At 37.2% G+C, this 15,690-nt stretch overlaps 1 protein-coding gene across 2 annotated transcripts in view; it reads left to right on the forward strand.

Moving 5' to 3' along the window:
• CNOT6 (CCR4-NOT transcription complex subunit 6) overlaps window positions 1-13,954 on the forward strand; it is a 30,489-nt gene extending 16,535 nt beyond the window's left edge. The window contains exons 4-12 of one of the 2 annotated variants that reach the window (XM_015875808.1): window positions 3,461-3,546; window positions 3,965-4,069; window positions 4,155-4,223; window positions 5,344-5,501; window positions 6,040-6,194; window positions 6,860-7,014; window positions 7,472-7,702; window positions 8,961-9,163; window positions 9,814-13,954. In XM_015875808.1, the coding sequence (XP_015731294.1) occupies window positions 3,461-3,546; window positions 3,965-4,069; window positions 4,155-4,223; window positions 5,344-5,501; window positions 6,040-6,194; window positions 6,860-7,014; window positions 7,472-7,702; window positions 8,961-9,163; window positions 9,814-10,026 (1,375 nt within the window). In that variant the 3' untranslated portion in view covers window positions 10,027-13,954. The remainder of the gene's footprint in view (window positions 1-3,460; window positions 3,547-3,964; window positions 4,070-4,154; window positions 4,224-5,343; window positions 5,502-6,039; window positions 6,195-6,859; window positions 7,015-7,471; window positions 7,703-8,960; window positions 9,164-9,813) is intronic. The other variant, XM_015875809.2, reaches the window with a different exon arrangement.
• The last annotated feature ends 1,736 nt before the right edge of the window (window positions 13,955-15,690 follow it).

Raw genomic sequence — 15,690 nt, forward strand, 5'->3', positions numbered from 1 at the left:
AGTTTGACAGCACTCACCCATTTTATGTCTTTACAAGTCAGGTTTCCTCTCCTATGCGTCTCTTCCCAAACTCTTTTCTGGAGTTAACTAAGAAATACTAATACGCAGAAAATTGCCTTTAGCTCATTGCAATGTAGGAAAAAGGTCCGATTAAACATCAACAGTTGTATTAACTACTGTTTTTTATTATTTATTCATTATTCCTAATAATATTTGTTCTTATTCTCTAGGTTTAATAACTAATGCAACTTTCCTAATGTCGTCTCTTTCCCAACTTTGCTGTAATTTAACTGCGTTCCTGTAAATTAAGGAGGAAAAAATATTTACCATATGCAACTTTTTCACTGAATTTTACAATGTTTAGCTCCTCAGAGTATTCATGGAATGATGCCTCCTTTTGGAAGTGAAACATGAGTAGCAATGAGTGTTTGTGTTATAGTTAAAACTGCAATGTTTCATTTTGTTTGCAGAACACTGTTATGTAAACACATAAATGACATATAAAGGTAAATATCTACAAGCAATATTCTTCTGCCCTTGACCAGAGGGAAAAAAAAAAAGCTTTATTGTTAGGTTTATTACCAGCATCTGACTTCATTACTTTTAATTTTGAAGATGTTTATGGTCAGCTCAGAAATCCCTGAATCTAAAAGTAACTGGAATTTTATTGGAAGTAAGGAAGAAGAAAAAGAAGTAATGGTCCTCCAGCAGAGCTTTAATGAAACTGAAGGCCAAGCAAGTTTCTACATAGAAATATTAGTCAGTGGATTTTATTCTACTTTAGCAAAGATGAAATTAGAACTAAAAGCTCAAATTCCAAAGTAGTTCACATCTCAATCTATGATAACTGTCTTCTCTCCTTTATCTGTTCCTCAGATATTGTAAGCTAGCAATCCTAAATTTACTGATGCATTCTCAAATTCATCTTTATACTTCATCAGCATCATTTTATTTCCATCAGTCTTTTTCTTTCCTTCTATAGTGTTGCTATTAAATTAATGCACATTACCTGACGTTAGCTTACCCTTGCATAGTCATCAGTAGTGTCAAAAGATACAGTGCCATCTTCACAATGCTTTCCCAATTTATCCTGATTCTCTGGAGTTTCAGCTCTGCCAAGTCCCAGACCCCTCTTCAGTAGAGAATGATAAAGCTAGTGAGGGTGAAATGTGTAGCTAAGGCCTAGGATCAAACTAGTGTTCTGTTTGTGACAAAAACATATCACTGAAATCCAGGTCTCTAGACACAAAGAACTAGTGCATTAATCCACTGCGCTCTCTCTGTCCTCAGTAATTGCAGCTGATCCATGATTTCTTTTCACTGTGGTGAAAGTGAAGAAAAATCCGTAAGTGCATCCTGTGTGATAGCGCTCTGCAGGTCTCAGCTGTGCTGTAGTTTTATGTTTCAGGCTGGCTCTTACTGCAGATGCTTCCCATAGATTCTGGGGAGTTGATCAAACTAACAGTAATTCAGCACGAGGCATTGCTAATATCCTGAGCCACAGAAATAATTTGCACTCTCACACTTTAGCATTGGTAACAGGTCTTATAACTCCCACATCTAGAGAACTGTGCTTGGGCTTTATGGCAGAGCTCAGCCAGGGCTCGTGGCATCTCCCTTTTTACTGCAGGTGCCTGAAGGAAGAGGGGTCAGGGGGAGCAGTAAGATGTCTGATCTTTGAGGAAAGAGGAGAAGTAACTGTAACATGCAATCTCAGAAAGCTCAGATCTGAAACAGATTCTCTTGATACACTTGAAAGAACTAGTGGAATTTGCTGTGATTGTCCCTTCTGTACAGGAGGGTTCCATGCAAGCATAGATCGTTAGAGAAACAAATTCTTTCATCCAGGAGAGGAGTGGTAATGATACCTCCTTGTCTGCCATTCTTCCTTCTTGCTCATTTTCCACTAGAAGATGTAGAAGAGCTATTATTATTATTTATTATTAAAATATATTTTTTTAATTCATATATAATTAGGTTTTTTTATTTCTTTTTTTCAACTTCAGTAGTGCTTTGAAAAGCTGCTGTAGGAAAAAATGTCTTCCTAAAGAATAAATTAGGACCCTTGTAATGTCACATGTAATGTTATCCCTAAAAAATAGCACCTATTTCAATGTTAAATGTTTATGAAGTGCAGAGAACTGTTGGGAATGTTGATGTTTTCGCTTTTTTTTTTTTTTTTTTTTTTAATAATATCATAATTTATTTTTTTTTTAACCTGCTGTTTGTCTTGTTCATACTTAGAAACCCACAGTGACACAGTGGGCTGCTTCTGAGTTAGGCTGTTTTCAACTGTAGGATTTTCATATTAAAAAGAAAGCACACAAAAATAACTACAGACCAGGTGGCTCGGTGTGTTACAGCCTGTCAGTCAGCCGAGTACTGGCTTGCCATTTCTAGTAAACTGGCTGATTACAAACAGCCTTTATCTCCCCCTTCATCTTCCACTGCTCCACACCTCAGAGTATTGGTGAAACAAACCCCTCGATCTTTAGCACCCTTTCTAATCTGCGCTGAAACCGAGTGAGTTCACTGAAGTCACTGCTGGGGAAGGACCTGGTAGAGCTGACTATTACAAGGCTGGAAGAAGAGATGTTTCTTTTTCAAATGCAACCTCATAGAAATCTGAAGGAAGCAAATTAACACTGGAAATTGTGAGCAAAGTCTTCAATTCAGCTTGGGTTGATTTTTAAGAAATTGGAAAGCTTGCTAAGAAGTCTGTTTTTCTCTGCCTGATTGATTGGAATGTTAGAACGCCAGACACAAATTCTGTTCTTGTGTTTGTTCTGCAATTTTGGAAACAAAAAAAAGGTGTATTTTGTGTTGTGAAAACAAACAGTGTTGGTGAGAGACACAACTCGTTTTTTGTGTGCCTGGACATGCGTACACAGCAGATCAATATGCACTTTGCTTGTGTGACAAAAGCAAGCAGCTTATATGGAGAGAATGGATTACCTGGGAGGCATGCACACTGCTTCTTATATGTTATCAAAAGACCTTAACCACAAAGAACTGTAACTGCACTAATACAGTAATGTCCTAGCTCTCATATTACTACCATGGTCCTGAATTTTTTGCTTACTTGTTTTCTCGGATATAATTATCAGCTGAGCTGTTTCACGACCTGGTTTGTCAGAGCTGTTACTGCTTAATCACTGGTAGTTACTAAATGCTTTAGTAATTGTTAATGTTTATGATATTTCTGACTTGTTAAGATGAACTCGCCAATCACCTGCTTTCCTACTTACTTCAGTATGGTACCCGTTCTTGTCTGTGCCTGTGTGAGTACAGCAGAATTTCCCTACTGCCATTCAGTGTTCAAGTTTGTTTCTTTTTATTTTTTCTTCCTATGTTGTGGTTTGTTAGTATATTGTTTCTCTTTTAGTAACTTGTACTATAGGCTGCTGAAGACAAACCCAGGTCTGTTTTCAGCCCTATATGATTGTCGCTCTGTCTACAGGGAACTACATTTAAATAACAACCTGTTACGAGTTTTACCTTTTGAGCTGGGAAAACTGTTCCAGTTACAGACTTTGGGTCTGAAAGGTATTACTACTTTTTCTTGGTATCTGTGCTTTGTTTGTTTAATGATGTCTCTCCTGCGATGTAGGGGCTGTAGACTGCTAATTCGTGAATGTTCCTGAGTAGCAATCCCAGATGTAGCTGCTTAATTCGCTTTTATAAACACTGCTTAGTAATTGTTAAAGAGAGGAACAAGAGTCACTTGGGTGAAGTCCTCCAAGTGTAGAGAAGCTTCTCTCTTTCTGCAGAGCGAGAAGCTTTCTGTTGCTTGCACAGGAATCAGATGTGGTGCTTGTTTTGTGGGATTGAATACCTGAGATTTGAAGCTTGTTAGATAGTAGATTTAATATCTTTTATCAGCGATGCTGGCTTTTAACACTGATAAGTAACTTCATACTGGTTCTGTATACTTCATTCAGCGTTTCTGTAAATGTGTTTGCAGGAAATCCACTCACGCAGGACATTCTGAACCTTTATCAGGAACCAGACGGGACGCGAAGGCTACTGAACTATTTGCTTGATAATTTGGCAGGTACTGCAAAAAGAAGTAAGTGATCATTCTTAAAAGATTTATTCCTGCTGTGTAAGATAAATGTGATTATCACTTTTGTCTCTTTAAAATATTTCCATAGTTTCAACAGAACAGCCACCTCCAAGGTCTTGGATTATGTTACAAGAACCAGACCGTACCAGGCCAACAGGTACTGTAGTGCTTCAAGAAAGCTTTATTCATTTTATATCAAATGTTGATCTCTGTTATCTGCTACTAAAATCTTAATGATGCTTCAATTAACCAGTCATCTGCCCAGTGCTGATAGACAGTTGTAGTAGCCCTGTCCCATCTAGAACCTCTGCTTCAGACTCTAAGTTCCTTTTAATTAGCATACTCTTCACAGAAACAGAAATGACTGTCCAAAGTGAGTCAGTTAGTTGAATTGTAACAGGCTTAATTGAACATTTGTCGAAGAATAAAAAATTGAAGACCATGATCTTAATTCCTCAGAAAGGTAAAGATTTTTCTTTCAAGTTCCCTGTGTGTCATCTGACTCCACGCTTTCTTGTTGTTTGATCTCAGGCTCTGTTCAATTGTTTACTAATTTCTTCTGCATGAGTTGTTTAAAATAAAGCCTTTTCTGTTTATTACCATGCAACTTTTTCTGTTTAACTAAACCAAATATCCGTGCCGTTTGGTTACCTGCAATCTTGCCCCAGGCTGTCTCATTATATATCCCTCCTGTTCCAAATTAATGCTGAGAAGTAGGTTTCTCTTTCCTTTACTTGTAAACTGTAAGGTTTTTGAGATGGGGGAAAAAAATTGTGATTTTATTTTACCTATATTTGTATTTTGTGGGAAGGATTCCTTGCCCTAAGTGTGAATCTGTGAAATTATGTGGATCTGTTTCAGCTGGTGGTACAAATTAGGATAGCTAATGAACTTATCCTAAGGTATGTAAAGTTCTCAAATAGATTATTTAAAATCAGTTTGAAACTCCTTGTTCAAGGCTTTCCCCAGTTATGCACTACTTAATGTGAAGCATATTTTTCAACTGTATATTGCATTAACCATATAAAGAGTTCTTTTGATTTTTGGTTTCTGTGTACATGTTAGTAAATGGCTGCCAGAAATCCCAACCTGGAGGTAATTTGTCCTCCTGGAAGGACTGAAAGATGCTTTTATAGCATAGGTGCAGGTGCTGTGTTTTGGTTGAAGCAAATGAAACATGGATTCATAGGTCCAGAGAAGACAAAGGAGAAGAAGATAATTGTATGTTTTTTTGTTGTTACTATAATCAGTATGTAAGTGACGTTATTGTTCTGCAGCCTTGTTCTCTGTCATGTGTTACAACGTGCTGTGTGATAAATACGCTACCCGGCAGTTGTATGGCTACTGTCCATCTTGGGCGCTGAACTGGGAGTACAGAAAAAAAGCCATTATGCAGGAAATCCTGAGCTGCAATGCTGACATCATAAGTCTTCAGGTAAAAGATATACTGTTATTTCTTTTCCCCTTCCAATTCTCACGTGCTGGTTTCTCTGTATTAAATATATTTGCTGTAACTGGTATGTTTTTCAAAACCCTCTGAAAACAAACAAAGAAAAAAAAGAAGTGGTGTTCAGAGCAATATTTGCTGCTTGACATCAAAAGAATGCTTTTCAGCCCACACAGTTGGGATGTGAACCAGCAGCTGCTGATCAAAGAAATGTATGTGGGGGTGTCTGTGTGTGTGCATGTGAGGGTATAATTGACACATTTTCAAATATAAGGCTTAGGATAATCATAACTCTGGGGATTACAGAAGTTCATTTATATTTTCTTCTTAAAACACGAATATTGCTCTCAAATTTGTATTCTCCAGTGTACTTAATTCTTAGGAATTCTTATGTTTTTTTTTTTTTTGTTTCTTTTTCCTTAATTCTAATTTGAAACTGATTTACACTTCTGAAGAGTCTAAATAATATCAGTCTTGTGTGGTTTGGTAATAGTAATTCACTGTGTGCTGTGTTCTGACTTTATAGGAGGTTGAAACTGAGCAGTACTACAGTTTTTTCCTGGTAGAACTGAAAGAACGTGGCTATAATGGATTCTTCAGTCCAAAATCTAGAGCTAGGACAATGTCCGAACAGGAAAGAAAACATGTCGATGGTTGTGCAATATTTTTCAAAACAGAGAAGTAAGTGATTTGGTTTATTAAGCTTTCCATTGCCTCTTGTTCTTTTCTACACGATTTCTTGGGTCATTCAAAAGTCAAAATAGTTTGCCACCGCTCACCCTTTCTTGTAGCTGTTTGGTTTTAACAAGTCAAGAGTTCAGTAAATTATGCTTCAAATGCTGTCATTACACATTAAAGATGTTTGCGTTTTAATTTTTATTTAAAAAATATATTAAATATCTCAAAAATGAATTCTCAAAAAAGAAATCTCAAAGGCTGAATTCAGACTACAAGTGGCGGTCATGGCTTTCCTTCTGTCCTTCTCCTTCGATTCCTTTTGTGTACACAGCGATGCCACAAGCAATTATCTAGTTGCTATTAAACCAGCAAGTTTGGACTAGAATCTTATGCAGAATGAAAATGAAGCACTCTTTCAGTAGTTGCTCCTTCTTTTTAAAAAATAAATGTTTTCATTAAAATCAGCTTAATATCTTTAAACAAACAAAGAAACAACTAGGAAAACAGTATCCTTTTGATTTCAGCAAATGATTTTTATGAAATTATAGGATGGGCTGAGACTTTCTCACTGTAAATGTGTTTGAGCTTAATTAAGAGGTGAATTTGTCTGTAACATTTCCTTTGGTGGCTGTCTACTGAAGGAAGTGTATACAATGTTCCTCTTTCAGATTTACTTTGGTTCAGAAACATACTGTTGAGTTCAATCAACTGGCTATGGCAAACTCGGAAGGCTCAGAAGCTATGCTGAACAGAGTTATGACAAAAGATAACATTGGAGTTGCTGTGTTATTAGAACTGCGAAAAGAACTGATAGAAATGTCATGTAAGTGCTGTTTAATATTTGATTGTGCGGTATTTTATCAATTGAAACAAACCAACCCTATCATCGTTTAAACCATACATCTTTTCCTTAGACATACAGTGTTCAAACTTACATTCACCCGTTAAATCCAGTTTCCTTTTTACTGCAACTTTGTGCTGGAAAACAAACAATGAAAGCACTGCAGTTTGAGGGATTCTGCTTGGAGATGTGTAAAGGTATCAGAGAACGAGTTGATATTGGATTATTCCTAATGCTTAGAATTGACTAAAGCACTGAGCACTCAGTAGTTACAAGAGGAGTTGTGTAGCCCTCTTAAGCTAAATGTTAGTAATCCTTTTCAAACAGCTGGTATTTTTTTCCCACCCTCAAACATCTTGTTTAAAATCAAACACAGGTAAATATGATGGTATTTTCTGTTGCTGGCTATGCAAGGTAAATATTTAATTTTAAATTTTAGCTGGAAAGCCGCATCTTGGGATGGAAAAGCAGCTTGTTCTTGTTGCTAATGCACATATGCACTGGGACCCCGAATACTCAGATGTGAAACTCATTCAGACTATGATGTTCCTATCTGAGGTAAAGAACATTATTGATAAAGCTTCTCGTAGTCTCAAGCCTGGTGTTGCAGGGGAACTTGGAACCATTCCACTCGTATTGTGCGCCGATCTCAATTCTCTGCCAGACTCTGGTAAGAGCACTATTCCTGTTGTTATTGTTTTATCAGACTATTTCAAGTGTGTAGCAATCCAAATGTCTCAATTTTTAATGGGATTTTTAACCCAGCGAATATATTGTTTGATATTGCAAGCTCTGAAAAAGTGCAAAGAGAATAAAAAGATGGAACTGCTTCTTTCATGAGTGACTTTTATTGCCTGCATAGTACTATAGCTCTACTTTTGTTTTTCAGAATCATTTTGATTGTTGTCCTAAAATATAGGAATGGGAAAGAAGAAAATGTCTTCCAGAGTAACTGTCAATGTTACTATGTTGCTGATGACTGGTTTATTTTTTATAATTGCTTTTAAGTGTGAAAATATCTGTTCTCTTCAAAGTTGCAACCATACAATCATTTTCTACTGCTCAAATGTTTTAGGACTTCTAAAACTCAAACCATCTCCTGTGAGAAAAGGATTCTTTAGAGCTCTTTAATAATGTGTAGATTTCTTTGTAGCAAACTTTATAGACTTTAAAGTCTATAAAAACAGCAGATTCAGTGAACCCTTTCTTGACTATTTCTCAGGTACCCAATCTGAGTAGTGAATTTGAGGACCACCCTTTCTTATTGTTGCTTACTACATGCTGTTATCTCCATCCCTAGTCCACCTTCCTTCTGGCCTCTACTTGGCAGCATCTTAGCCATTCCTATCAACCCTAACCTGATGCTATTGCCTAGCAGTGCTGGCAAAGGGATTCTCTGTGATGCCAAGAGGGCAGGTATTGGTGGCGCTTACTGCAGTGGGCAGTTTTTGTCTGATTGTGCCTTCAGAACACTTGGTCATTTACCTTCCTGAACCCTAACACGGATTAAGAGGCACAAGTATAATTTGTTTTATCCAGGCAGTAATCTGTTCTGCTTTGTAGCCTCTTGGCTTTCTGGAGTCATTTTAGCCAAGCGGGGTTGAAAGCTGAGATTTGTGTATGAAGATGCCTACCGAGCACCTATGGAATTCTACTTCCATCTCTTTTGTTTTCCCCAGTCCTCTCAAGACAGTCTATTCTATTTACTTTACTATTTTTTTTCTAATCAATGAATCTGTCTTTGTTCTAGGTGGCATTTGCTCTTGACACACATAGACACTGTCTCACAATATCTCTTTAAGATCAACTGCTGAGTATATTGTGTGTACTTATATAAAGCAGAAAATTGCACATATGGCTCCAAGTAATCCATGCACAGTTGCTGAATGCTTGTTAATACCTTATTGTGTATGTGCCTCTCCTAATAGGTGTTGTTGAATACTTGAGCACTGGCGGAGTGGAAACAAACCACAAAGATTTTAAGGAACTGAGATACAATGAAAGTCTTACTAACTTCAGCTGTAATGGGAAAAATGGAACAACAAATGGAAGAATTACACATGGTTTCAAGTTGAAGAGTGCCTATGAGAATGGTCTAATGCCTTATACAAATTACACGTTTGACTTCAAGGTAAGGACTTTACTGTTGCTTTGGAAAAAAAATTTCCATTTTTTAAGTTTTATTAGTGGAAATGCAGTTAGTTAATTGTTTAACAAGGAGGTTAATGTTTAGGTAAGTCTATCAAGTTCATTTAAAACAATCAAAGCATTTAGCAAATAGAATGCCTAAAATTTCCGTCTCCTAGAAATCGAGTTTTCCTTTTTCGTGTTAGTTTTGTAGTAGATCTGCAAGAAAAAGGGCACTGGTTTCCTTCCCTTTAAATAAGATGCTGTATTCTAATAATACAAGCTTAATCAAATACTGGAATTTGAATGGATAATGTGCCAGTTCCAAGGAAATAATCCATGCCACTACTGGAAAAGAAAGATGGCTCTGTTCTTGAAGTTACATTTCTCTGATTTTGAGGCTTTGTAAGAGAATGGAAATTACAGCCTCCAAAAGGAGAGCAGAATGATGTGGAGAGGAATTTGTTTCTCTAATCTGTACTGGGCTACCCACAGGACAGGAAATAGAAGTCTCCTAAATTGAAGATAAACTACAGCAAAGGAATGATAGCATTGCAGTTACTCCTAATGCTGAATTCACCTTTTGTTTAGGAAAAAAAAAATAACTTGGGTAAAGATAATGTACTAATATTGCTATCTCCCTTCTTGTTTTAGGGTATTATTGACTACATCTTCTATTCTAAACCTCAGCTAAACATACTTGGCATTCTCGGACCTTTGGATCATCATTGGTTGATAGAGAACAATATAAGTGGTTGTCCCCATCCACTCATCCCTTCTGACCACTTCTCACTTTTTGCACAACTGGAGCTTTTGCTGCCTTTCCTGCCTCCTGTAAATGGAATCCATCTCCCTGGCAGGAGGTAGTTAAATACATTTTAGAGGGTAACCTCAATCAAACTTGTACAATTGTAAAATCTGAATATAGAGGAGTGAGGTATGGCCAACAGGGATTTTTTTTTTTTCTTAATAATCTTAATCTTAAATCTAATTATTTGCTAAAGACATAGTAAAAGCCAGGTGCTATCAACAGACATAATTCTGAGCCCACTATACTTTGTATACTGTCGACAGTGATCGGTGCATTTGCACCTTTCTTTAATACGTTGCAGTTAACCTTCCTGTTTCTTTTATCCAACGTGACGTTTTCATGCCTTGAAATAGGGAATTGTTATACAGTATATTCTCTTTGCACAGTTATCTGTAGCACTACTTTTTTGAGGCCAGTAGGAACATCCACAGAACACTCTTCCGTACTTCACTCCCTCCTTTTTCAGACTTGTTTGTAAAATATAGAATTTGAATTTAGCCTTTATTGATTGTATATGAACAACAGAAAACCTGATTTATGAAATTTTGTACTTAAAAAAAAAAGAAATCAGATTTGGAAAATGATTGTATTGTAAACTAAGGCTAAATTTTTATCTGTTTTCATGTGTTATAAAGGCCAGCTTGTAAAAGAGGTTGTCACAGGTTTTCTCTGCTAACGATTTGCACTGTTAGGGTTTTGTTAGCCCTTTTGTACTACTTTCTATGTTCAATTGAGAACGTTGCTTTTAAAATCCAGATCTATAAAATTTCAGTATCTTACAGAGGACTAAATACATTCTATTGATCTCTGATTTTAAAAAAGAGAAAAGCATGGAGTTCTCACAGAACATATAAGCTAAGCAGTGAATATAAGTAGACCTGTATGCATTGAAAGTTATTGCAGATGTGTATACTCTCAGATATTTTTCTCATCTCTAACTTTTGAAGTAAAATGTAGGGATACTTGTGTATAGCTTCCTCATTTCTGTTTTAATACCTGTCCTATCTCCACTGTGCCTGCTTAAATTTGTTCTCAACTAGCACTGCCTGTGCATGCAGAGAGAGCCTGTGCATCCTCTTTTATGTTTTTTAAATAACGTTAACACTTGTGAAAATTTTATGAAGATACTTTTGTATAAGCTGTGGCATCTTCTTTTTTTTCCTTTGTGAAGCATTGGGTATCACACTCTGAACGTGTTCAGGTTATGGGTACACAGTTTCTAGCTTCTAATACCCATGCGCTGCTTCTTTCAGTGTCATTGCACAGCGCTCTGTTTCCCACTAAGAATTATCATGTGAATTCTCCTTAGTTTGAGTGTGTTCCTCAGTTTCAGAGTATAATTCCTTGATGAAGAAGATGAAACCCTTCCATTTTCCATTGATGAAGCAGTGTAGAAATAAATGCGTTTTTGAAGCAGGTCCCAAAGACAATTCTTCAGATCATTTTTAAAGTGACCAAGTCTTATTTTTAAAGTGTCAAGACTAAAGTTATTGTGTACCCTCAGTGCCATTTGTGTCACGAAGCCAAGTATACGAGAGCTCACAAATTTTAACTTGTGTATTTGTATTCTATGAGAGAGACGTTATCGTCTCCTTAAACTAATACAACACAAATAATCAATGTAAAAAGTGAAATAAATGGAGATAGAAAGCTTGATCTTAAACAGCTTTTGTTTCAGCTGCGGGCAGGGAAGCAAAAGGACACTGAGCATTAAGAGAACTTTCTAAATATTAAAATTTTTTATATATATGCGAGAGTGGATTGGTAACAGTGATTCAAAATCGTATTAAAAATTAGGAAGCACATAAGTGTGCTCAGACCGTCTGTTTGAAGCTGAAGGTGAACGTGGCAAACAGTTCGGATGTGAGAAATGTACATTTTTAAATTGCAGTAGAAGAAATTCTGATCTTGAATCCTTGTCTGGGACCTGATCTCTTGGGGTTATTTTGTTCTCGTTTTAGTTGTGAAGACACCAAACGCGTCCAGTTTATAATCAGTACATTGAAATGCTGGTAGTATTGCTGTAGTAAACTTAATGCGTAGTGTTATTTTTTTTTTTCTGTTTGGATTTTTTCTTTGTTTTCTTTTTTGTTTTCTTTTTTTTTTTTTTCTTTTTGTTGGTTATTATTATTATTATTTTTTTGTAAAGTGTGAATAAAAAGTGTTTTACTCATGTTTCCTTAATGATGTCTTGGTAATGTACATCATGACAATTTCCAGTGACGGCGAGCCCATTTAGCTTGTCCAGCTGAGCAAACTGTTTTTCTTTTCTGAGGATCTGGATTGTGTATTGAGTCCAGAAAGCTTTACAGAAGGGGAAGGGAAGCACTTATTCATTTTGTATTTCTTAGGGGGGGGGGTAATTTGCTTTAATAGATGCTGGAGCTTGAGTGCACTTGTTAGATTCAAAAGGTTTGAGCTTTATCCAGTATGTTTTCTCCTATATTTCTTAGTCTTAAAGAATATTTGAATTTATTACATCATTAAAATGTGGCCCGTTGTGCTTTTGGAGACACAGCTGTCCCTGTTCAGTCACCTGGCAGTCTAAGGGTCCATGTAAGTAACCATTTCAGCTTTTATACTAGTCTATCAGATCCCAACTGAAGACCCACTGAATACATGTAAGGCACTCCTTTGACTTCACTGGGTTTTAACTGGACTACAGTGGTCACTTGAGAGAGGAGGGAATGAGAAATAGTTTGAGTACAGGGAAATCACAGAAGGCGCCAAAACGGAGCTGAGATAAACTTCTAAAGAAAATACATTCGTACGTCAAGCAAATGTAACTCAGAAGTCTCGATTTCCAGCTATAGCATAGAATAAGGCAATAAATCTTGTCTTCACACAATCAAAACGTTTGCTTCATAGTTTTTTGACTCAAAATGATTGTTTGCAGTATTTTATTGGAGGTGGTTTGGGGTGTTGCCATAATGTACTTTCAGTGTTCATGTTGTAAAAGCACGTACAGCAAAAGTCACAGAACATCAGTGGGACTCGCTGAGGTTTGAGCAGGCTTTTTTCCCCTTAAAATAAGGTCGACCGTATCTTGTCTACTTGTATTTACATTTACAAAGAATTCTGGGATTCGAAATGTGAAATTGAGCATTCCTTTAGCTAAGAGGATTGATTACAAGGTGAATCCACAAGCTACTACTTTAGAATGACATCAGTTGGGAGGGGCGGAGGGGGAAGGCAGATAAGTCAGTGTCAGTGCATTTTGTAATTATTTTGTCCTTTTAGCTTTAAGAGAAAATAATACATTTGGCCACCACCTGGACAAAAGTGAGTTTGTTTAGAACATTGTACGTAGGCATCTTTGGTGTAACTTTAGCAAGTCTCTCAAGTTTGGGTGTTTTGTGTTCTTGTTTGGTTGGTTTTGGTTTTCTTGAGCAGACTTAGGTTATGATTTGCTTTTTCAGCCACAAGGTAAAACCTGTATTGGATACAAAAGAATTACAATGACATTGGAAAAGGCAACTAATTACACTGTAAAAATAGTACTAATCAGTTAACTGCGTAAGTAGCAAGCCTTTCTCATCCTGCCGGTCACAGTATTTTTTTAGTATGTTAACTGCTATTCTTTTCTTTTGGTTGCATAAATTTGTAACACTTAAGTGTCTTGGTATGTTTAAGTAGTGTCTAAAATAGAGTATCTTAGTCTTTATTCACAGTACTTCTGTATAACGTGTAATGCACTGGACTAACTCTTGTTTACCATTCATGTAACAAAAACCAGCACATTATCTGCACTAAGCTCAAAGAATGTTGCATTTGTCTATAGGCAGCTCTTCAATACGATAAATGGGAAACTGAATATGGTCTGATGGTAAACAAGGGCTTTTACTGTTCTCTTCAGTGGAACTTTCTTCTTGGTCAAATTTTAACTAGTTAGTATTATATTTATATACAGGGTCTTCTTTTTCCTTACCAATGTATTTTCCTACTCATAGCTGACCAATAAATCCAATATCTGTTTCAAACCTTCTTGAAGTCTAACTCATATTTTAACTTAGTTCTGAAAGCTTTTCCTCGAGGTACTTTTGTAGCCAAAGTAAGTGAAGGATGTCAAGGGTAAAATGGAAGCAAATAAGCAGCTGATGATCCCAGGAAGTCTTTCCTGTACTCCTGAGGACCAAAAACCTTTGAATCAATTGGGCTTGGATTGCAAAATCAAGAACTGGTTAATAATGCCTCCAGACTTTGTGGAAAATGTGTTCAAACAAAATAAGAAGCCTGTGATCTTCTGACCAAATTAGACTGCAGCTCTGTGTCTTCATATGTGGCCATCCTCTGCTCTTCACAGTAAGGTGGGTTGTATGGCAGTGCAGGAGCCGTGGGTTTGTTCTGTGACCCATCTCCTTCCTACCCCAGAAAGCCTAAGTCAGACTTGGGATCTGGCAACAGGAAGGAATTCAGAGGTTCCTTTTTTCATTAATACACCACAGAAGAGGAACAAAGTGAAGATTTCTTTCATCTTTTCGAAATAAGATTCAAGGTAACTTTTGTCCTTCCTTCATTTTATGATGACGTGATTTCTGCAGTATTTTCTCCTGCGTCGGAGTGTATACAGGTTGTAATGGCCACAAAGGTTTCAGTGGCCAGAAGTGCGGTGTTTTGTTTGTGATGTTCCCATCTCTAACTGCAGAAAACAAAATATCTGAGCATAATTGCTGCGTGAAGCACTGAAGCACAGAAGATGTTTCGCAGACACTCCTGTGTCGTTTCAGAGCTCGTGCTCTGTTTGCTGGCACTGCTTTTGTCACAAATGTTTTTGTTCATTGCTTCCACAAGTGCCACACACCTCAGAGTGCTGACCTGTGTGTGTATTTAAAATTCAGTGTTGAGAAGCAGCTGTAACAACAGAACCGTGATTCCATCAGAGATTTCTGCAATGCTTTCTCTTTGGTTTTAAAACTTTCCCCGACACATTTGCTGTCTTGCCACTAGATGGTGCATGCAACACAGGCTTTATGTGCGCAGGGAGGCACAAGCCATGTGTTTGAGAGTGGCACCTGGAAAGTGGGGTTTACGGAGTGATTCCTTAGAGTTCTTGCAGAAATTCAGGCCCAGAAACTAACGTTTTTTTCAGTTGGTTTGTTAACGTCCACGTCAATCTAATGTTGGTTTTATAAATGCAACTGCTATGATGGGAATTAAAAAGACCAGCTTTTAGCTGCACTCATTTAATGCAGTGGAGTGCTGAATTGCTCTGGCCAGACTCAGAGTTCCTGTTCTCTTATGTCCCGTGTGCACCGGCTCTTCAGAGAGAGCACAGGGCTATTTTATGGTGTGAACTTTCCAAAATGGTGCAGGTAACCACCACAGGGCATTTCTTATCTATTGCCGTGAGCAGTGGAGGAGTCTTAAAACGTCTGGAGTTGGTCTGGGGGAGATAAGCAAAGAATCTGAGAACAAGGTAAGTGCGAAGGGCAAGAATATGGAAAAACCTTCCATCCTTGAAGGGTGAGTTTCTTGTTTTTTATCTTGCCCTCCTAACCAGAGGCATTAATTGTTCACTCTCTGAACGTTCACTTGCTCTGTTTGTTTGGAAAGCATTAAAGTTAATTAAGCAGTGGGGACCTTTGGTGTGTTTGAATATGTTTGTTTTCCAAAATAAGCCCAGTATTCTTATATATTTCCAGTTTTAAAAAGATAGGAAGCAACGTTCTAGTTATGTGTGTCCGTAGGCAGCATGCATTCATTATGGGAATGTTCTGTGT

Source organism: Coturnix japonica, chromosome 13 (assembly GCF_001577835.2).
Source record: "Coturnix japonica isolate 7356 chromosome 13, Coturnix japonica 2.1, whole genome shotgun sequence".
NCBI classification, from domain to species: Eukaryota; Metazoa; Chordata; class Aves; order Galliformes; family Phasianidae; genus Coturnix; species Coturnix japonica.